The sequence below is a fragment of the Astyanax mexicanus genome, chromosome 15 (genome assembly GCF_023375975.1).
Source record: "Astyanax mexicanus isolate ESR-SI-001 chromosome 15, AstMex3_surface, whole genome shotgun sequence".
NCBI classification, from domain to species: domain Eukaryota; kingdom Metazoa; phylum Chordata; class Actinopteri; order Characiformes; family Acestrorhamphidae; genus Astyanax; species Astyanax mexicanus.
Genome location: NC_064422.1, coordinates 30,672,014 through 30,696,587, shown reverse-complemented (window position 1 = coordinate 30,696,587; position 24,574 = coordinate 30,672,014). Strand labels below are relative to the sequence as shown.

Here is a 24,574-nt window from a genome sequence, read left to right as displayed (position 1 = left end):
GAATATTGTAATGAAATATCTGACAAACAATTAGTATACTCCTGGTGTATATCCTCCACATTTTGTACAAAATAAGGTATGAGGTTATAATTTCGACATACATTACTGCCTTCACATGTTTCCTGCCAGACGTAGAGACATATTTTATTTGAACTGTTTGCAGATTTTATGCAGTTTCATATCAGACATAACAAGTTGTGTTCACTATTCACTATGTAGAATTTTCTATAGAGAAGGACCAAACAACAATCTGTAATTTGAGCTGCTCTGAAGACATCTTACAAATGCCGACCTTACACCAAATGATTTTTAAGACAGACAAATTTTCAGAGTCGGGATAAAATCATGAGAGTCTTGCTAGTGTTAAGATGCGGTCGCGATCATTCAGTATAAAATTGTAAGGACTGAAAGTTTAAGTTAGTCTTTTTCTCATCATGGCATTCAGATAAAACTAATGGTGTTTAGTGTTATCGTAGGTCTTGAGACTTGGCTCATGCAAATAGTGACATGAACAATGTCAACAACCAATAGGAGAGCTACGGAAAGCGCAAGACAAGCACGGGAACGTTTGTGGATCTGGACATGGATGAGACTCCATTCAAATCGGATTTGGCAATCTTGACTGTTTACCTTCACAAATTTAATTGACCTGTATCTGTGTGTAATGTGCGTGAATCTGTACCTGGAACACCTCACATGCGCACATCGATACGTGTATAAACGTCACCTTCTTCAACAACAACAAAAACCATCATATTTGAGTGACGACTTCTAGCTTTAAAAAGGGAAATGGATGCGTTAGCACCTCATATGTGCAGCCTGTTTTGCTCGAGTGGAGAGCAAACAGCTCTGAAGGACATACCCAGGTTAAGGAGGCGAAAAAAGGCCAGGCAGTTTGCTTTTGCTGTTTTTGCAGCACGTAGTGCATGCGTAAAAGCAAAAATAATTCCAATTTGACCATTCATATTCATGTCGCATGTCCATGAATTGGATAGGTATCTGATTTAGGACCACATATGAAAGTGACTCATTTGGCACATTCACACAGCCATGAAAAAATCAGATCTGAGCCACATTGACCAAAAAATCAGATTTGAGTCACTTTAGCCTGGTAATGTTGACGTAGCCTTTAACATGTCATGTCATTCTTACATAAAATATTATAACAAATTACAATTATTAATATAAATTAATATTAATTAATTATAAATAACCTCAAAAAGAATCTAGCTATTTGCAGTCTTGAAAATAGTGACCCTGCAAGATCACCAGTCTTTGTAAAATCTTATACTGTGACTAGTCTCTGACTGAAAAGTCTGTGACTTGTCATTAGATGTGAGATGACAAGTCCTCTAGTGTATGGTTAGCATAAATAAGAGAAAACACAAGAGTTTTATGTTGTTGAGGGCTGTGTAAAATGGCGTGTTGTGGTCTAGAATCAAACATGGCGTCTGTTAAGTCTATCCGGAGCTTTTCAACAGTAACTGCTGCTGCTGTGGGCTGGGGCTTATAAACAGTGTTATAAACAGCGCTAAAGCTGCAGCACGGGTGTACTGGGGGCTGCTTAGAGCCCCAGTTACAGTCAGGGGTGAATTAAACTACAAACGAGGCTTGTTTGTGGGGGGACAGCGTGTTTAAAGTGGGAGTTTGAGGAGGAGAAGGAGAGGGTGATGAGAGTTTCAGGTAGCTATGGGATCCATATTCATCCGCTCTGAGTTCCTGCTTCTCTCACACACGCAGCAGAGGAGCCCAAAGTTACCCGGATGGAACTGTCATGGCCGCCGTCACTGACCTGCCAGTGTGAGGAGAAAAGAAAGGTAAATTCCTCTAAAACAAGCTTTTATGGAGGATTTGGGGTTCGCTATTGGTTTCGGAGATTCTCATACTTGTGTAGAATACTTGTTTAACAGCTCCAGTGTTTTGTCGGCTTGTGTGCGGTCCTGTTTGTTTGATGTGTTGCGTGGGTGGGGGCGAGTTGCTGCTGTATTTTGTGGATTTGGCTGACTAATAGGGTTGGTGTACTTACTTTGTGACCTCGGAAAATGTCCCGAGTCTGTCCCGGGAGGAACAGCGGCCGTGTACGTCTAAACGCGGGTCTAGGCAAGTTGTTTGCACTGTAGTAATGACACTTGCTCCGCTTTTCTGTGTATTGTGTGCGTGTGTGTCCGCGTTGCTCAAAGTTACTGCTCAATAGTCAAGTCCATTGAAACAGCCTAGTTAACCTAAGGTTAGCTAGCTAGCTGGAGGTGTTGTTGTTTTATTGAACACACATAAGCTAAACTAGCTACGACCCTTATCTTCTAACGCTACACGCTATTAGCTAGACTCGTGAACTCGTTGATTTGCGCTGCTTTAAGACAAGATAAAGGGAGGGATGGTGTGGATGGTGAAAATGATGGGGCGCACCATGCCTTAAAACTCTGGATGAAGACTCTTCAGAGTTTTTTGTCAGGTTAACTAGCTAACAAACACAGGATAATGTTGATTACACTGACTTAACTTTTTAACTTTATCATCCAGAAAGCATATTCAGCACATACAGCTCTGAAAAGGGTTCCTTTGATTTTACCAAACTGAAAACTTCTGGAATATAAGCAAGAGGAAGATGGATGATCACAAGCCATAAAACCAAGCTGAACTGTTTGAATTTTTGCACCAGGAGTGGTGTACAATTATCCAAAAGCAGTGTGTAAGACTGGTGAACATGCCAAGATGCATGAAAACAGGTGATTAAAAACCAGGGATACTCCACTGATTCAGAAACTAAAGTGGTCTCTTACTTTTTTCCAGAGCTGTATAATCCAGAAGCCTAGAGAAAACATGTATTTAATGATGTGCAACATCTCAGATGTACCATTGATAATACTTGTGGAACTGTGTCAAGTTTAATCAATCGACTGAATCTGCATTTCTCTCTGTCTCTCTGTATAACCGAGTCTGTGTGTTCTCTTATAGAAAATTCATCTGTCACTTTAGTTAGGGCATGCCATCTCATCTTTTCTGATAATGATGGATGTTCAAATACATTTAGGCTAAACTTGGGCAGTGTCAGATCTAGATAAATGTGAGTTTAAGAGTTCTGCATGTTGTGGGACTTGTCAGATGTCAGTTGTTATGATCCAGCAAATGAAGAGTAAAGCCTATTAAACAATACTTTACACATAATCCCTCCAGAACTCTCAGCTAGCCTTTGCACTGTGTGATTACGAATCACTTAAAGTACATGGGCTAGCTAAGTGTTCCGGAAGAATTAAGTGTATGTGTTGTTTATGAGGCTTTGGCTGTACCATCTGCGTTAATGTTGTTCAGGTGGATTATATCCCATGTATATAAACATCTAAGACTAAATTGCCTAAAAGGCATAGATACTCTGTATGCATACATATAGTACTGTAACATAGGACATTAGAATAGTAAAGGTAAAAGATGCCTGTTACAAGAGCTTTCTGATTTCTAAATAATATTTATCCATATATATATGTTTTTACCTGATTATCTCTGCAGTCTAGGCATAAATAGTCTTGTCACAGACACAATCAAAAATCTTGGTGATTTGAGTAACTGCCAAATGTATGCAAAGTATTATTATTTTGTAAAATGATTTTTGTGTGGTAAAACCAATATAAATGAAGCACAAGTTTTAGTTTTGTGCTTCAGCTAACACAAAGCAATTATGGAAAACAATATTACATACTGTCTAAGCAAAATATAATTATCATTTTTGACTTTATATTTATTATGTTTGGACTAGATATGTTGGTAATAATATGTAATTACATTTTTGGTTTATTATGGTTGTATTAGTATATTTAATTATGGGTAAAAAGTGTGTTAGCATGCATTTTCTAAATAACATTACTGTATTTAAACTTAAAAATACAACAAAAATAAATCTGAATCTGAACCGTAATGCAGTTTATAAATGCATATAATTTTTTTTAAGCTTGTCATTTGTTTAAACATGTCTCCTACTCATCTATACTTGTCACTTCTAAAACTATTGATATTATTATTGTTGTTGTTGTTGTTGTTGTTATTATTATTATTATTATTATTATTATTATTATTATTAATATTAATAATAATAATAAATCCACTTGTTTTTTTTTTATATTTCCATTTTTGGAATGTTTGATATTATGTGAATCTGGCAATTGTCCTTTACATTGTACAGAAGTTTTGTGGACTAATATATTTCCTCACAATAGCTTAGAATACAACCTTCTTACTCTCTTACTACTGTAAAGTAGTTTTGGAGATACAGGGTGTTGTCTGACAGCAACAAAAAGAAAACAGCAAACTTTTGTATTTTGTGTCTGCAGTCTGCACTTTTTTGTAAGATCTATTACAGGAAGTTGAGGCAGGCTGTGGTCACCTATCAAACAATAGAAAAAGAAAAAGAACCGGAAAAGAAATAAAAAATTAGTCATGATTGAGCAGGGGTTTCATTAATGTTATGATGATGGTTGTTGCATGACAAGCATGTTTCCATCCATGAGTAAATTATAGACTTAATATTTTTCCATAAATAATTAAACATAGTTCATAGTTCAAATTGCCATACTGTGATAACTCATATGTTATTTTGAATGAGAGAGTATTTTATTAAACAAAGCAAGCTGCTTGAGGTGCCTCCAAGTGCAGACAGCACACACACACAGTTGGGAAAGCTACTAACAGAATAAAAAACAATGTATATTGTTTTTCATATAAAATATTACATTTGTTGCAAAAGTACAACAGTTATTAGTTCTTAATGTCAATTTTAATTGATTTTCGAGTAATTGCCCTGCCATACACTGCTGTATAATGTATATAATTGTCTAGCGTGAGGGCTGTTGTTAGACTGCTGTTATAAAGCATGTTGTCTTGTAATTAGATCAGAAATGATTTAATTAGGCATTACATTAATTAAACATTTTTAGGAAACCTTCAGTATTTATGCCTGAAGGTTGTGGCCTAAAATTAAGATTAAATTTTGAGAAAGATGTAATAAAACACAGTGTGCCTTAGGGCTGAAATAATTATTCAAATAATAGTTAAAAATAGTACCTTTTCAAGGAATGTACAGTGAATATTTAGCAATTTCAATGATGCCGCTTCCTTCCACTGAGCCTGTACACTTTGGTTAATGGGATTTCTTTACCATGCATAATTTATTACCCAAAAAAGTTATTGTAGTTCCACTTTCTGCAAAAAGCCTTTGATGGAACAGATTAATTACAAAAGACACAATGCTTCACTTGATAAGACATAATTAATGACACTGCATTTTTACCTGAAATATGTTATCTTGTTATAGATCGCATAGGAAAAATAAAACTTAATTGATTATTTTACTTTTTATTTTTCAGTTACTTGATAGAACATGGAGGCCACTTCAGATGACCCACCAGAAAGCTATGACCGCAGCAGGGATGTTGATGAAGATGTCACCATTGTCCACACATGGCCTCCTTCAACAGAACTTGCAAATCAGACATCAGAGACAGCATATAATGAAGACAGTGACCAAGATGAGACAGAGTCTGAGGAGACAGGTGCTGATGATTCTCAGACAGAAGGCAAAGCCGCTGAGAAATCACCATGTAAGATGCAACAGGGTGCAATTTTCTCTGGGAAAATCCTGAGTTTTTGCTGCTCTGAATGTAAAGGTGATACCACTTATAGCCCCAATGACTTGCTGAAACATTTTCAAGTAGCTCACAGGGGAACGCTCCCAACATATCCCTGTGATCTGTGCACCTTTGTCACCAACGAGTTCTCTTCTCTCCAGCGGCATCGCATTGGACATCGTGACACTTTGGTCACTTGTGAGATTTGCAACGATGGAGTACAATACTCTCTACTTTTACTCACCAGGCATTTTATTATGTGCCATAGCTGTAATGGACTGTTTCGCTGCAAAAAGTGTGACTTTTCCACCAGAGATGCAGGCACCTTTGTTCAACACATCCATCATCATAACGAAAGTGGCACCAAATGCGAAAGGTGTCCACCCCTGAGTCCGACACAAGGGAAGGCTCAGTCTGGGACTTTCCCTTTCACTTGTCAGTTTTGTGGCTATGGTGCTGCACGGAAGGAGTATCTAAATAAGCATCTGTCTATGGCCCACAGAGATGAAATGGATAAAACAAACAGGAGGAAGTCAGTGGAGGACAACGCTGGAGTTAACTCCTCTGGACTGAAGCTGCTGCTCAAAAAAAATGCTGCTGCTGCTGGAGGATCCAGGGAATCCCAGTGGATGTCGAAGCTGAATGCTCTATCTGGTGTAGGTCTGCTTGACCACAATGGGAGATTGTTAAATCCAGAGAAGACACTAGAGGAAACCCAGCAGTTTCTTGAGAGAGCTGTCGGCGTGAAAAAAGAGAGTAATATGTGGACTAAAAGTCCACTTAAGAGTGAACCACAATGTTCTTACCCTGTTACACCAACTACTGCACAGCCAAAGATACAAGAGAACGAACTCAGTTCAGGATCTGGGCTTGTAAATCCAAGCAACAATAATGGACTGACTGTTCTTATGGTCAAAAACAAAATCTCCATCCCTCCTAACTGTACCACAAAAGTCATGGGCTTTAAGATGGTTGATGGTAAGAAGCATTTGGTTTTAAAAGTCATACCAACCTCTACCAAAAATGAGGTGTTGCTTGCTGATGCCCCTGAGGATGATAAAAAGACACTTAACTCTGGGAAAAAGACAGATTTCACTGCTTCAATAAAACTAGAGGCAAATGACATTGAAAGGGACACTGGGGACCAGTCACTTTTATTGCATGAACATGAAGCAAACAGTATAGCTGCAGATCAGGTTGGTGATGAAGTTCTTGAAACGTCTATCCAGTTGCCAACCCCTCGATCAGACTCACATTTTCGAGACTCAGTTTCCACTATGACCAAAGAGGCTTTATGTTCCACAAACCAGAACAGTAGTCCAGATAGGACGTCACAGCATTACAATCATGAGCTTCCTGTTTCCAATCTATCTGTTGATGAGTCTCAATCAACAAATTCCCAGAAACAAACTGCCACACTCCCAGATGGAACTGTAGAAGAGGTCATGAACACAGATTTGCTCAGGGTGAAAGAAGCTTCATCAGAATCTCTGATCAAACAAAACTATGACGTAGATTCAGAATCTACAGATGAGCCCACATCCCCAGAGGTCATTTCTAATGTGAAATCATGTGTGTTTCCTGTATCAGCAAATGATAACCAACCATCTGCCTTAATCCTTAATTGCATTGCAGATGATGCCACTCCCACTTCTGTCTCAGGCGAGTCTCCTGGCCAGATGGGTCATTTAGTGGGTCATAAAAATTGTAAAGCTGAATCCCCTGAAGCTTCTTCTTCATGTGAAAGAATGACTGAGCAGAGTTCACCTCAAACTCCTGTAAAAAAGAGCCCAATTTCGGTTTCAGCAGAGAAACAGTCCAATCCAACAATTGTTGTTGATGAAGAGGATACTTCATTATTAAACAGTGCTGCAGCCACAGCCCCTTCTGAATATTTAACAAATGAAAAGAGCTTTCACAATTATTCACTCATTGACATTAATCTGCATACTGATTCCTCCTCTGGTAAGGAACTAGGCTCAGATAATACAGCTGTGCAGTGCAAGTCCTCTGTTGTAACTCCAAATGGAACCAGTTCAGGTGAGTCCCCAGTTCCTACAGACAGTAATGTGGATGCTGAAACTTTTCAAAATTCCCCAAGTCAGGAGGTCTTCAGTTTTCACAATTACTCTAAAGACTCTTTTGGCAGTTCCCCTGGTTCACTGGAAGCTGATAACCAATCCGCAGAGGACTTTGAGGAAGAGTGTGAAGAAGATTTTGATGATCTCAAGCTGTCTTCGGACTGGAGCTTAACACTACCTGACTCTCCACCACTTGAACAGTCTGAAGAAGAAAATGTTGGAAGTGGTGGAGAAGGTAGTGCAGGTGGTGATGTAATTTTTGCAAGTGAGAAGAAAGACCTAGAAAGAGTGTCAGATAGCGATATAGAAGTTGATGAGTGCATAGCTACTGTCGATGAGGAGCTGTCCCTTCCATTGTCACGAGAGGCAGGAGAAGAATCTGCATCTCTGACAGAGGCTGAAAAGCTAGCAATGAAGGGTGTTTCTCCTGCGATCGAGAAGGGACCTGCAACTTTGAGTAATGCAGCTGTTCTGGGCAAAATACTTGAAAAGCATTCAGATGCTATAATCAGCCAGCAGCTCGAGAAAGAAAGGATGGTATCTTCAGCTGCTACGTCAGATGCTATCAGGCCTACCAAAACAACACTTAGGATCCTGCAGACTCCTGAGGGAAAACAGCAGATGTTCCTCCAGACCACAGAGACTCCATATGCTGTGCCAGTCCAGCTGCAAAGCAGTCCTGGGTTCAAGCTTATTACGAAGTCCTGTGCTTCCAAAGTCAATGTGTCCTATATGAAGCCAGGAATTGAAAGGCCTAGCAAAGGTACAGCGTTATCTTTTACTTTAAACGGAGGCAGAATTGGAATGTCGGCTCAAGGTTCAAGCACAGAGGGCGAAGGTTATGCATCTCTCCTGCAAGCAGTAAGCAGCAGTGGAGGCCGCTACTTCGTCAATGCCTCCTCCCTGAAAGGGCCTCTTCTCTTATCAAGTGCTGTGAAGCAGCCACTGTCAGGAGAGCAAACAACAAATTCGCAACAACCAACATGTTATTTAGTTCAAAGACCGCTTCCTGTTGCACCAGTAAGCAGTGAGTCCACCAGTTCGACCAAAACTGTGCTGACCACTTGCCCAGTACTGGCTATGCCTGTGAACTCTGAAAAAGCAGCTGCTGTGCAAACTGGACGGCAGGCATACTTGTTAAGATACTTCTCTCCAGCTAAGTCAGGGATACTGCTTAATAGCTCAGATGGGAACGGCAGCCATGCGAATGAAGAACGCAAAAACAGAGTTTTCCTCAAGGTTATAAGAAGTCCTAATGGCACAAGGTTCCTCCCCACTGCCTCTCCATGCACATCAGCCAAAAAACCTATTTATGTGGCTGCAAGTTCTCTCCAATCACCATGCTTTCTTATGTCCTCAAATAAAGCCTTTACCAGTTTGTCAGCAGGGCTGAAAACCTCCACTACTCCTAATCTCATTCCACCAAAGCTCAAAAACATTTTACCCCAATCAGGCACTGACATTAAATACCAGGACGAGGATGGTGTTGTGATCCAGAAGTCTTCGATGATCCCCATGCACGTTCGCCAACGTAGCCAACGGAAAAGAAGGCGAAGGGCTGTGTTTGAGGAACAGTTTGGGATCTCTTCTAAAACACGGAGAATCTCAAGCAAGTCACCTCCTGAGAAAGAGGTTTCCCCACTGTGGGAGCCTGCAGCAAAAGATGTTGAGAGAACACTTAGGCTCTCCCCCTTCAGCCCACTTCAGCAAATCAAATGCCCTCGTCAGAACCAGCCGGTGGTGGTGCTGAACCACCCTGATGCTGATATTCCTGAAGTGGCAAACATCATGAAATCAGTCAACAGGTACAACAGTGAAGTTGTGAAGGTCTCATTGTCCCAGAGTACAGTCAAGGCCCTCTCTGAGTGGAGTCTTAATGGTTCCGAAGGCACACTCTCAAAGCCAAGTGCAAGAGGTCGGCCATTAGAACCCAGTGTCCGAGAACGTTTCATCTTAAAACTAAAACTGAAAAAGAAAAGCAGACGCAAATACGAGGTGGTGAGGTTGGCCTCCTCCACAGAGCAGATGCCCAAGTTCAGTTGTTGGTTTTGTGGCCGAGTATTCAGCAATCAAGAAGATTGGATCGGCCATGGACAGCGGCATCTCATGGAAGCTACAAGAGACTGGAATAAGCTGTTTTAACTTTGTCACGAGGCCCTTTGTATGGGTCAGAATCCGTCCCCTAATGTAGAAACGAGACTGATAACTGATTCTGATTTCTATTTCTTTTTAAAAAAAATAGTACAGTTAGATACACTTAAGCTGTCAAAATTATTTTTTACATAGATATCCCTCCAGAAGTTTTTAAATGGGTATAGTGTAATAGACAGAGTTTGGTACCTGAAACCAATTTGTATGTAAATAGTTTTAACCCGTGTATATTTAAATCTAAACCCTCGCGTATGTACAGAATGGAACTGTGAAAACTGGACACACTGTACGTTTATGGTGCATGCAAAAAAAGATCATCACTGGTATAAAAAGCAGGTGCTGTCTGTGATGGACCTCTTTCAATGCAGTCAGTTAACAAATTACTCAGGTAATTTCATAATATTCAAAAGAACAGTCCAGTTTGTTAAGAGATCTTTTATATATTAGCTCAGCAATTGTGTTAAAAGAGGCGTTCTTTACAGTTTCAGTTGTTTAGGTTGGCTGCATTTATTATCCATTGCTAGAGGTCTCTGAGGTTGTTTTCACATTAAGATTGTTTTGATCCCATCTTAATTATAATAACAGACGACATAGATGACATGCAGGCATACATTTAGGTCTTTGTTGTTGTTGAATCCTATGCGGTCCACAGACTCACCACAGGCCTTTTCAGGGTTTCTATTATAATATGTTAGTGAAAATCGAGTGCAGAAATACAGTTCAAACATTTCCTAAATCTGTAAAGTCTCCCCTTTCAATTGCATTTTACACTGAGATTGACTATAATTGATTTGCATCTAGGAGTTATTAGACTATACAAAAAAGATTAGATTTTTAATTTATTTATTTTCTAATATTTATTTCTGTTTTATCCCATTTTACTTGGAAAGGTAATTACCCCAATACGACACTCTGATCAACTATCTGGGGTCTGCATTTAAAGTAATTCCACAGTTATATATTTAAGTGCATTGTTAGTAATTTCCTGAGTGTCTGTTGGTCAGTGTCACACAAAACATAGACAAGCTCACAGAAATCACATGTAAAAGGCAGACAACAATGTCTAAAATCCATCAGTTAGACACGATAAGAGGCACAAGACAAGTTTCTCAATCGCATTGCATTATCCTGAAGATATTAATAGAAATATTGAGATGCATCTGTGAGTTTGTGGACCCCAGAGGGTTAGAAAGCTACTGAAGTTACAGATTCATCTTTTATCCTTGAAACAATTTTTTAGGTTTCTATGGAAGCTATTATTTCGATGTTGTTTAATTCTGACACTGTATTTTCATTCACCTTTTCTGTTAATTGTGTCGTCTTGGTGCTATTGCATGTCTTTATTTTTTAATGCATCAAAATTGATCAGTGTAATTTAGTAGCAATAATGTTTTTTTTTTCTTCCATGGTTTTCTCTGTTTAAATGAAGTTTGAACCTGCAAAACATGGCCCACTTCAGTCACGAAAAGATTTTTTTAAAAAGTGTTGCGATGTTCAGATGCAAGCCCCAAAACTTAAATGGCCAACCAAACACTAACTCCATTAAGTTCTCATTTTCCATGATCCTCGAGTGCCTCGACTTGCCTGAAAAATTTTAGGAAGATGGTTGTTCTTTTTCATTTCCTTATGCTTGAAGGGTTCCTAGTGGTGATTACTTCATTACAAAAATGTATAGAAAAACAGGCTGTGCCCCAATTGCATACTAAACACTAATAAAAATATATATATACTAATTTGACTAGTGCAGGTTGGTATACAAATTATTAAATGTACTAACAGGAAGTGATGCTGACATCACTGCAAGTTCAGTTGCCCCCATTGCTGCTGAACTTGCATCATTATCCTCAATTTTTTATATATATATATGGTACATAGTTCATACTGAAAAAAATAGTTAGGTTTAGAAATTTGTATGCAATTGGGATGCACTCACAGACTTAAGTGTTCAAAAATGTAACATTTTTTTTATCTTTATTTGGTAAAGGGTTAGACTGTCTGCAGTGCAGTGTAATGTCATGTAAAAATAAGACACAATTTTATTCTAGTCTGCAGTTTAGTTAACTTGGATGGTCTAAATGTATTGATAACATAGTACCACCACTAGAGTGAACCTATACTTTAACCTGTTCTTTCTTCAGCCTGTCTTTGTGGTTAATAACTTATGCAAATCTTCCTGCCAGCCATTCAGAGTAAAATGGTCAACTTATGAATGACAGGTTCTACTTTACCTCACTTGCTGCCAGCATTCACAATATCATGTGCATTAAAAGCCAGCAAATTGAGCAGATTTACAAATGCACACATTTCCTTTGTTGTTAATGAGGGTAATATATTAATTTCATAAGAAAGGTTTTAGTTTTGTGTTATTTTTTCTACCCCTAATTTTCAAGTTAATTTATGTCATTCACTGTGGTTTGTGTATTGCTTGTGCTTTTTCACTGTAACTACTCAAGATAAACATTGACACCAGAGGTTGGAATATTTGAGTTAGGTGTCTTTTTGTTAGTGTAGCTCATCAGACATCACTTCTTCAAATCTTTCTACTCTTTTCTCTTAAGACAATCACTATTACAACTCAAAGCAGTTGAACTGAATGAAGTCAGTTTACCACAGTTTTGTATCCAGTTCATTCCTCCATTGTTTGTTGTTGTTATAGATGTTAATGCATCATTAGAAACCTGCATCTCTGTATAATGTTCTCCACTCACTGACCACTGACCTCTGACCTGTACTCTGCTCAAGTGGCCCTGCCTAACACTACCACTACACTATGCCATCAGCAAGCAAAAAGCATGATCACCCTCACTCTGTCACATGCCAACACAACAGCAACCAAATGATTTTCTCCTGAGGCAAAAAAAGAAAGAGATAAAGAAAGAAAAAGTTAATTGTTTGGAGTTGAAAGCTTATGTCATACAGGTTGTTGGGATTTATTGGGATGTGAGAAATTTTATTTTTTTATGATAAGTGCCTAAAATGTGATGCACCAGGTTGACACTATATTGTACTGTACTTGCCTCCTTGCAGTTCATCCTTGAATAAATGTAAATACTTTGAAAGAAGCAATGTTTTATGTGTCTGTATAAAGTATTGCTGCATAATATTGGGGGAAATATGACATGGCAGAATGTATTACAATATTACAACACTAGATTCATGATCCAACATGTCATGATCATTATTAATGCCCTGTGCGTATCAAAATATGTTACTGTTGATACTGTTGATACTGGTATTAATGTTATAGGAAATGAGAAAGATGTTAATTTTCCTTTTTTATAAGCAGTAAACTGTCTTACAGTTCTGTGATGCATTTACTTGCTATGCACTGCAGTTGGGCTGTTTGCACTGTAGAGGGCAATATAATGTAAAGAACCTGTACAGACTTAAAGTGCCACACTTCTGTGTTTTTCTGGGATTTCCAACCGATTCATGCCTATGGAGGGGACTGTAATAAAGATGAAGGTATATTAAACCTCTGGGTTGAGAATAATATGTTTTTATGTTAATGTTATGTCAGGACTACATTCAGGTCAGAACACTTACTGAAACAAACTGTAAAATTGCAGAATGAACTGCAATATAGTTTGAGTTTTTGCAAGGACTACAAAGGTGGATTTAATTGTGTGTTTATTTCTTTGAGGCTCAGTACTGCATAAAAAAACAAAAGACAAGCGGCCGAGCTCCACACTTTCAGTTTTGATAGAGTGAATGCGATTCTTTTACCACCGTAGGGCAGCAAGTGTATTAACAGTACAGTTTATAATCTGATTACTGCAGAACATCAGAGTTTGTCAGTTATCCGATTAATATGTTTGAATGAACTTGGGTAATCAGATAATAGGAAAACTCAAAGATTACATATAGAGTCAGCCAATTATCAGATGTTTTGCTTTGAAACCAGACAATAAACTCACAGAATAAGATTTTACATAAACAGCATGTAAAACCTAAACTAAACTTCCTGCTGTATTAACCACTGCTCACTTATTTCTGGTACCATGGTCGGTTTTCACTAATGTTCAGACTGAAAAATCTGAGAGTACTTTAGTTAAATGTAAATATGGACTAGGAAAAAATATTTTTATCAAATTTTCTAATCAGATTTTTGATTTCATAAATCGGAGCATGCTATTAACATAAGTACTTAAATAATCCGATAACTGCAGTAATCTTATTATGGAGTTTTTGAGTGGATTTTAGAGTGCATGTTAGGAAAGCATTAATATGTAGGGGAAGTGGGCCTTCAATACTGTAATAAAGAAATGTATTTTTTTTGTAAAATATACAGTACAAATACAATACAAAAATCACTAGAGACTTTAGTCATGAGTAATATCTATACGTATTGTGAATAGTTAGACTAAGTATTAATCTCTCAAACAGAAATGTTTTATGTGTCACATGGACTGCATGCCATGTGGGCACTACTACCACTAGAACGAACAGCGCTAATTTATTTATATCAGCTGAGACTGTGTTGTTGAACACATCTACAGATGACATGCTGTGACTGCTTATGTACACTGTTTATTAAGCTGCAACGTACAGTCACCACATTTTGCATTGGCATTAACAGTTAACAGTTAACATCTATATTCTAAGCCTAATCACTTTCTAATTCACCAGTTTACAAACTGTCAAAAATTAATATGATTACCAAGTCACCTCTAATTTATAACTGATTGATTCGTGAGCTGATCGATTTTCTGCACTGTCATTCATTGCCAGACCACAGAGAGCCAATGTGTGCCTCCGCGATAGAGAGGAAGACACTTCTGCAGGCTTTTGCAGGATTTAAATAGGTCAGGCTTGTAGCAGAGCTGTCTGTGGACTGCTTCTGACTTCATGCCACAGAAGTGGTTCAGGCCATGGAGTGGCCTGGAGGGAGGGGGGTGGTGGTGGTGGGTTATTCTATGAGAAATGAAGCGTTAACGCACCGAGTTGAGAAAAGGGAAGAAGATCAAGGCAGCAGAAAGAGACAGAGAAAATTCTGATTAGAGCTTCCATATATATCTCTGCTCTGCTATTCCAGTTAATTGCAGTGATAAAGAAATCATTGATGATATTCAGTTCATAGTGCACATGAAATATTAAGGGTCAGGCCATGATGGAGAGATGTGCATGTTGGGTTTTTTGTTCAAAGCTGTCTTTCAAAGCTGATCACTGTTGCAGCCAATGGATTTTGTGACTTTATGGTAAAAGGAAAATGATGCAATATGCAAGTATTACTGATGTTTTGGTTGTACTGGAATATTGTCTAATGGTTCTTGGAAAGATGTATTTGTTTACACTGCTATATCATGTGACAAATGTATCTCAGAAGTGGTTTGCAGAGTTTGGATTTGAAGTATGAAGGAACAGGTGTTAAGATCTAATTTTAACTGTTAATCTTCAAAGTTGTTCTGATTAGTAGAACTTAGCAATTTGCTATAAAATACATAGTGCATGTATATAATTAAAAGAAATACATATTTTTGTTATACCTTAATCCTAATCCCAATATTTGTTTCTGAGTGCTTCTGGATCCTGGGAACTGCTTTGAATTTAGGACCTCTTTAGTAAAAAAATACAAAAAAGGTCACAGACATAGGGATGACTGTTTTGTTATTGAGGCAGGCCTTGTAAGTCGAGGTTCAATGGTCTTTGAACACCACAAACTGTGACTGGGGGCCACAGTACACTGCATTTACATTTAATTCAATGTATTAAGCTGTTAATTTATTGCTAATCATTTTTATACTGCCTTGAAATGGATAATGGCAAAGTGCACAACTTGCAGTAAAAGCATTTCCAAGAATTTCTTGATTTACTTTTTACTCTCAGCCTATTTCTGTCTCATTTCCCTTTTAAAATAATTTCTGCCAAACATGTGGTGTCTACCGCCTAATACTCTCTATACAGCAGAAACAACATAAAACAGTACATAGATAAATGTACTTTTTAAAGCTTCTTTTTTAGAATGAGTCAGTTGTGTGAAGTGTCTGTTTTCATAAGGGTAGAGTTATAAACACTTCACTAAGCTACAAAAAACAGTGCCTTAGCTTGTAACTCCCTATCTAAAACATTCATTTTATATTGAGGCAGGCCATATAGGTGAGAGCATAATGGTTACGTAAAACTTCTACGTGGCTTCATAAGGCCATGGTTATGATCCTGGTGTAACCAAAAATGATACAGAGAGTAGTGTATTTTAGTAGGAACTCATTTGCTCTCTGCTAGTTTAGGCTCGGTGCACTAATTAGTGGGATAAATTAAATGCTGATCATTTATTGGAGATGCAAGAGCATATGCACTATCTAATTGTTAATATATCTATTTGCTTTGTGTAGTGGAGTGTTGCTAGTTGTTTTTAGCCCTTAGTTTGCTAAATAGCAAGCATAGTTCATTGCACTTGAGTTTTTAAATCAAATTAAAATGAAAATAAAATGCACTATTGAATAAACAGCTTGCCCAGCTCAAGCTGGTTAAGCAGCACAGATCTTGACCAACATCTGGATAGTTTTGTAGGAGTTTAATAGTATATCTGGTGTACATTATTGACAACCAGCATGACCAGAATATTCAAAAATCACAAAAGAGGCCAGGCTTTTAAAACAGCTAGCTTACCAGCATAGAAAATTTTATCACCTTAATCACCAGCTTAACCATCAAAGACCAGCTGCATTTTATTTATTTAAGGCATTTTGGGTGACGCTTTTTTCCAGAGCAACTTACAAGGTTGTTCCTATTACAGAGGTGGGCCAATATAGTGTTAGGAGTCTCCCATATGATGTGGTAGCTCATAAGCAGGCATGGTGTTATGAAGTGTATCACACCAACCATTTTAAGTGGGATGAGTTATGCATTTAAATCCTGTATACCCCTGACCATTCCTGTTTAAAAATAAATGTATAATAATGCAGAGTATGTTTTAATAAAGGAACCCAGTTTGGACATACTAATTAGCATTAGATTACTATATTTAAACACACTTACTTGATAAATCTGCATGGCATGTTCCTAAATATATTAGAGGTGGATATTAGTTATATAATTCTAATTGTGAAATATGATACAGTAGGTCTACATGGAGCCATAAGAACAGGATACTGCCTCTGTGGTTTTTATATGTAATGAGACAGGCCTTGTAAGTCGAGGTCTAATGGTCTTTAAACACTATAAACTGCGACTGGGTGCCACACAGCACTGCACTCATCTTTAACTCCATGTGTTAAGCTGTTCATTTATTGCTAATTGTTTTTATATTGAGACGTGCCTTGCAGGTAGTAGCATAATGGCTTTTAATGGAGACTGAGTTACAAGCTAGGGTTTTTACAGGTTTTCATTTATTTATTTGAAGTGAGACTGAACTAGTGGTGCTGCTAAAGGATGGCGGACACTTCTTTTTTCAGGTTGTGGCTGCAGATGCAGTCTCTGACAATGAGAAAATCAGATCAGGGTCGATATCAATAGAATGTGTTATTTTTAAAATGCAGCACAGTTACTTGAATTTCATACAAACACTGTGTAATGTTACATTTTTTACAAGATTTACGCTGAAAGAAGACATTACAAATACAGAAAAATGTTAAGTTCACTTTAAAGTAATTTTATTTTTCATTTTATACAGTTTTCTTTTATAGGGGGGGTTGCCATGTATGCAGTGCTGTGTGGTTATGTTAGTGCTAGTTAAATGAGAAGTGGTTAAATAAAATTAAGCTAATTACGTGGTTAAGTAAAACAGTTTTTAAAAATGTATATAGTTTTCTTAACCTTTTAAAGATGCTTTTTAATAATTTAGGTATTTCAATATTTCAATTATTTACTTCGCTACATTTATAAAAATATCAAGCTATTTCGAACTGCCAAGAATTCCCTGTCCACCTTGTCGTCTATAAGGGGATAGGTGTCCCATTAAGAAAGTAAAATATGACATGAGTGACACCACACCATTCTTAACGTTTTATTTTATTTAAGGGACTGAAGATACTTGCTCCATGTTCAGCAAATAAAAATGTTATTTCTCATAATACTTTTTTATATTTTCTTCTCCACATTTAGCTGAGGTAAAGCTTAATCTGTAACCTTTTGTGGTAAAATATCACAGTAATCAAAATAATTCTCAAATCTAAATGATGAGGATGAATGTTCAAACCACCAAACAAGAAACACTATTTATTCTCAGTCATCCAGCCCACAGTTCACACAGTGTCCCCATCACTTTATCACAATAAGCTGGTGACCTGTGGCCTGTCAGACTAAACACTGCTCAGTCACAGAGCAAATGAGAGAGTGCCGGCAGATGGCAGTGAGGAGCGGCAGCAGCAGCAGAGCCTGCAGTTTTGATGTGATGAGAAGTGAAAACCCTCATCTCTATGGAACATTTTAACGACAGCACCCAACACTAGCTCAGTGAACTCAGCCCTCATTTCCCCCACAAAGGCATGTGAATTAGTGCTGTAGCTTGAGTGGATTTCTCTGTCTCTGTTATCAGCGCCACACTTCAGAAGGAGCTCTCTGTGTTTCTCTGCTTTCATCCATTTCCTTCCCCTTCATTTGCAGCAACTATACCTATTTTATGCTTATCTAAAAGCTACTTAGATGTCTTCAATTAAACAAAAGGGGATTTTAAAACAATATGTTACCTTCTGTAAGTGTCAAAGGAAGGATATGCTATTAAACATTGATTTAAGGATTTATGACTTTTACTAAAGTGGAGCATTTTTTGTAATTAATACAATAAAGAATATCACAGTTGTTAGAAGAAATATTTGCATTTCCAAATTGTAATTTTTACAGAAGGAAACAAAAAACAATTGTACTTTCAATGGAAGTACAACAATATGATATGAACTTCATTCTGATATATGCACATTTACACCATATGTTCAAATGTTTGTTGGTACCCTTTCTAATAAAAGCATTCAGCTATTTTTTTCTTGCATCAAATGCACATGCACAGCTTGTCTAGTCCTTGTAGCAAGGTAGTGGCAATTAGAAGAGGTCCCTCTGGAGCCCTATGCCAAATGTCACATGTGGGCTAGAGGGGTATAATGCCCCCTATCATTGAGCTGTGGAGCATTTGAAGTGTGTTCTTTGGAATGATGGTGCTCTATCTAATATTTTTGGGATGGGTTGGGGAGTTTAAGGTGATCATCCAACATCCTGACCTCACTAATAATGTTGTTGCTGAATGCAATTAAATCCTAAAATCTAGTTGAACAAATAGGGCATATCACTTTTGTGTTGCACTATCGTCACTCTTGCACTTTATTTTGTCTATTGCTTGTTGTCCCATGTTGCACCACGGTTCCGGAGAAACGTAATTTCACTACACTGTGTATCTGTACTCAGATGTAATGACAATAAAAGCCTCTTGACTTGACTTGACTTGATATCTCTTTTAAGCGTTTACTTATTTTATTGTTAATAATTATGGCTTACAGCCAATGATCTCCAAAATCAGTGTCTCAAAAATAATATTATAAGACCAATTTGTACTTTTGGCAGTGTGGGCAGTGTGCCAAGTCCTGCTGGAAAATGAAATCCGCATCTCTATAAAAGTTGTCAACAGAGGGAATTATGAAGTGCTGTAAGATTTTCTGGGAAAACACTGCACTGACTTTAGACTTGATATAACGCAGTGGACCAACACCAGCAGATGACATGTCTCTCCAAACCATCACTAATTGTGGAAACTTCACACTAGACCTCAAGTAGCTTTGAATTCTCAAGCAAAAATCAAAATTTACTGATGGTAAATAATGGTTTGGAGAGAAATGTCATCTGCTGGTGTTGGTCTCACATAGTGAGGTAATTCCTCACTACCACAGCCACTAGAGTATGAAGCTTTTAGTTCATGTTTACGTGTATAATTCCACCTTAAAACGGCGCACACGGTGCACTGAACCTGTAGTAGATGTGAAGTGCTTTAAGAGTTTTATATAGTGCTGTTTATATTGTGCAGAAATTACAAACAGTCCACAAAAACACTACACCTGTACTCTTAAATTAATGTTCTGTTCCACCTTAAAAGTTGACATTCAGCTTGAAGCCTGTGTGTCGCCACAGCAACATTTAAGGAGGAATGATAAATTAGTAGCATTTAACGTTAAGGTGGAATGCTAAATTCTAACAATCTAAAATAGTTATGTTAGTGATTTACTGAAGGAAATAAAGTGTGTTTAAGAAACTAGATAGCAGCTACTTACACGTAGTGCCATGAGTTGAGCAGGTGCTGCTTTAATGAAGACCCAAGCCTCGTTGTCTCGGATTCTCTGGTGTTTATGTTACTCTCAGTGTACAGGGCTGTAGGTGGAAGATGTTGGCTGTGTTCCTAAAAGCTGAACATCTTTGTAACCGCGCGCCCTTATAGAAGTTTCGTCCAATAGCACTGCGTGTTGTTTGCCTCACCTTCAGGAGCAGTGCAGGGTGCAGGGAGTGATTTGGGATGGGTTTTATATATATTTTTTTGTAGTTGTAATCCCTTTTTGGGGGTTCAGTACAAATTTCAACTTAAATCTAGATCCCATATGATTAAAGTGTTACCTTAATTTTTGAGCAGTGCATAATATAGTAAATGTACAAATAAATAGCAATTAAGTTGGCAAATGTCATCTATACATAAATGTGACAAATATTTATTGGATATAAGAGAATTCCTTGTATTTTAATATCTAACACGTACAATGTGTCTCAATACGGAGCCCCAAAAGTAAGAAAACACCAAAAAAAAAAAAAAAATATATATATATATATATATATATATATATATATATATATATATATATATATATATATATGTGTATATATATATATACATATATATACAGTGAGTCCAAGAAGTATTTGATCCCTTGCTGATTTTCTTTGTTTGCCCACTAATAAAGACACTATCCTTCTGCACTTTTAATGGTAGATATATTCTAACATGGAGAGACAGAATATCAAGACAAAAATCCAGAATATAATTTTAAAGAATATATTTTAATTAATTTGTATTTCAATGAGGAAAATAAGTATTTGATCCCTCTTGCCAAACACACTCAATACTTAGTGGCAAAGCCTTTGTTTGCAAGCACAGCGGTGAGACGTTTGTTGTAGTTAACCACAAGTTTAGCACACACACCAGGGGGAATTTTGGCCCACTCTTCTTTGCAGATCCTCTCTAAATCATGAAGGTTGGTGGGCTGTCGCTTGGCAACTCTGACCTTCAGCTCCCTCCATAGATTTTCGATCGGATTGAGGTCTGGCGACTGGCTGGGCCACTCCATGACCTTAATGTGATTTTTCTTGAGCCAATCCTTTGTTGCCTTTGCTGTATGTTTAGGGTCGTTATCATGTTGGAAGACCCAACCACGGCCCATTTTCAGATCCCTGGCAGAGGGGAGGAGGTTGTCCCTCAGGATTGTGCGGTACATGGCTCCATCCATCTTCCCAGTGATGCGGTGAAGTAGCCCTGTACCCTTGGCAGAGAAACACCCCCAAAACATTATGCGTCCACCTCCATGCTTGATTGTGGGCACAGTTTTCTTGGGGTCATAGGCAGCATTTTTCTTCCTCCACACATAGCGGGTGGAGTTGAGGCCAAAAAGTTCAATTTTGGTCTCGTCTGACCACAAAACCTCCCAATAACTTGGTTCATCTTTCAAATGATCATTGGCATACTTGAGGCGCGCCTCCACATGTGCTCTCTTCAGCAGGGGTACCTTTCGGGCACTGCAGGATGTGAATCCATTGTTGCGCAAAGTGTTGCCAATTGTTTCCTTGCCAACTGTGGTCCCAGCTGCCTTCAGGTCATTTGCTAACTCCTGCCGAGTGGTTGCAGGACGATTTCTGACCGTTCTCAGCATCATTGCCACCCCACGAGGCGAAATCTTCTTTGGAGCACCGGGCCGAGGTCTGTTGATTGTCATGTTATACTCTTTAAACTTTCTGATAATTGCACCAATAGTTGTTACTTTCACATCCAACACCTTACTAATCTTTTTGTAGCCCATTCCAGCTTTGTGAAGGTCAACAATTCTGACTCTGAGGTCCTGTGACAGCTCTTTGGTTTTACCCATGTTGGAGACTTGAAATCTGTGTGATCTGTCTGATTCTGTGGACTTCAGGTCAGGTAACAAGTTGATTGGGAGTGTCTAACTGGTCTGTAAAAGCCAGAACTGCTAATGAATACTAAGGGATCAAATACTTATTTCACTCCATGAAATACAAATCAATTAATATATATTCCTTAGATTTATTTTCTGGATTTTCTTTTTAATATTCTGTCTCTCCATGTAAGAATACATCTACCATTAAAAGTATAGAATGATCATGTCTTTATTAGTGGGCCAACGAAGAAAATCAGCAAGGGATCAAATACTTCTTGGACTCACTGTATGTATATATATATATATATATATATATATATATATATATATATATATATATATATATATATATATATATATTGGTGTTTTCTTACTTTTGGGGCTCCGTATTGAGACACATTGTACGTGATAGATATTAAAATACAAGGAATTCTCTTATATCCAATAAATATTTGTCACATATTTATGTATAGATGACATTTGCCAACTTAATTGCTATTTATTTGTACATTTACTATATCACATATATATTATTTGCCAGATAGTGATCCAATTATAGACACAAGCTGTGGCTTGTGGGAGACCTGTTTAACCACGTTTCCTAGTGTCTAAAATTGGCTCACCACCTGCCAAACCATTTTTATTTGATTTGGGTGTTTCCTTGCTTTTGATATACCCTGTACTTGAAATCTATATATCAGATTTATTAATGGGTTTTAGATTTACCTGCAGCTTGATAACAAAAAAAAAAAAAACATCAAAATAAGAAGCAGCATTCTTTATAGCGATAGTCAGTACCCTTTGGGGGTTTGGGGATCAAGAGACCTCCTCCTCTTGTATCAGCATTACTGTCAGTGCCATTATTGCTTATGTAAAACATGAATGGTGACAGATCTTCTTTAAGAGGCTGTGCATGTGAGTATGTAAGTACATTAGGAAAAACTCCATTGTAAACCTACCAGACCACACTTTTTTTTGGAATGAATACACTAGGCTTTGCAGGGAAGGTCACGCAAACACACATAAATACCATTTATTAGAATTTTTTTTATTATTTATTTAAAAACTACTGCTTTGAGTTAAAAAAGAAAACATCTTAAGGACTTCTGCTTTAATTCCAAAAAAATAACTCAAACACCAAAACAGCTCTTTGAGATTATAGGACTTTTCCCAGGTTCAAACTCTCTCAGACATTTCCGAGAGGCCAGTTCAGGAAAAGGCAGGTCATCCTTCATCCTCTCTGATTCCTACTGTGCCAGGGCGGATGGCAGTCCTTGACAACAGAATGCATGAGAGGGGATCAGCTGCAGTGTGGAGGGGACTGATGAATAAACAATCGCCGGGGCCCTGCAGCCCTGTAAGCTGTCAGCACGAGCCGAGACACAAACAGCCATGATGAGCACACGCCCACCACCCGGCCGAGGCTGTGTCTCAGCTCTGCTTCTCACTGAACTCCAGGCTGACGTAGGCTGAACAGACTGACCTTCAGATCACGCCAGTGAAAAGTTCCGGTGAGCAATTGATCTGCTTAGAAAAGAAGCTTTTAAAGAAAGACCTTGAACCCTGAGGCTGAATTCTCCTGATAAAAATAAACCTCAAATAGTGATGTGACTGCTGTCCATTAATGCAGTTACACACTGACTGGAGGTACACTGAGTTGACTTAATTAAAATGTGTACATTGTTTCTAAATAATTAAAAACAGAATATATAAATATTGTCTTTAAGGTTACTTAGTATTTTAACAGTAAATGTGTTGTTATAGTAAATCAATCAATATTATTGTAATATGCTTCTTCCTGGCAGGGTCACAGTGGTTCCAGTGCCTACACAATTTTGGGTTCAAGGTATCTTCCATACTGAACAACATGACAAGTAAAAAATATAAAATATTACCAAATATGTCTACACATTGGAAACAAAAAGGGTCATTTTGATATTGTTTGACATTGTTATTTACACTATTAATGTAAAAAAATATATATTTCAAATTAACTGCCATGTCCGGACCATGAGGAGCTACAGCAATTTTACAATGAAATGTACCACTCCATGCCATTTAATTGTAAATATGGTATTAGATTTTTACAATATGACCATCTTAAAAAAAATCACAGTTTTATGGTATCACACTTTTTAGTATTTCACAATTCTTTATCTACCTGATGTTGTTGTTCTTCTTATTATTAATTACTAAACATTTACCCCTAAAAAACAGATTCCATTTGTTTTAACAAAAGCTTTGCTACAGTTAAAGCCTGAAACATTTTATTATTTAATGTGTATGTAAAATGTCTCACTTTTAAAAAGAAGATAAATCAGAAAGCTACATGCGAGATTATTTATTTCCAGCAAATTATTAACCTGTATTCCACTACAACTCTAATTGTGAATATGGCTCCCATGTCCCATATATATATATATAGGAAAATATAACTGAAAAAGATAAACATATCCTTAATTTTTTGGATGAAAAAAGGCATTCAATTTGAACATTGAAAAACATAAATGAAATCCATTTCAGTGAAGGAATGGCTTAAATGTCTTGTTATTTATGTGACGTGCATGCTTCAATCAGGAAAATTCATGACCTCCCTTTTCCCTATCTGCAGTTTGCAGAGTAAACCTGAGAGAGAAATGCGAGAGCTGCA

General features: G+C 37.6%; 1 protein-coding gene across 1 annotated transcript; it reads left to right on the top strand.

Moving 5' to 3' along the window:
- Positions 1–1,526: 1,526 nt before the first annotated feature.
- On the top strand, positions 1,527–12,909 carry si:ch211-214e3.5 (zinc finger protein 518A). The gene is made up of 2 exons (XM_007259143.4): positions 1,527–1,817; positions 5,355–12,909. The coding sequence occupies exon 2, from the start codon at positions 5,369–5,371 to the stop codon at positions 9,836–9,838; it is 4,470 nt and encodes a 1,489-aa protein (XP_007259205.2). The 5' UTR covers positions 1,527–1,817; positions 5,355–5,368; the 3' UTR covers positions 9,839–12,909.
- The last annotated feature ends 11,665 nt before the right edge of the window (positions 12,910–24,574 follow it).

Coding starts and splice junctions, on each gene's coding strand:
- si:ch211-214e3.5 (XM_007259143.4), top strand. CDS start 5,369: ATGGAGGCCACTTCAGATGACCCACCAGAAAGCTATGACCGCAGCAGG.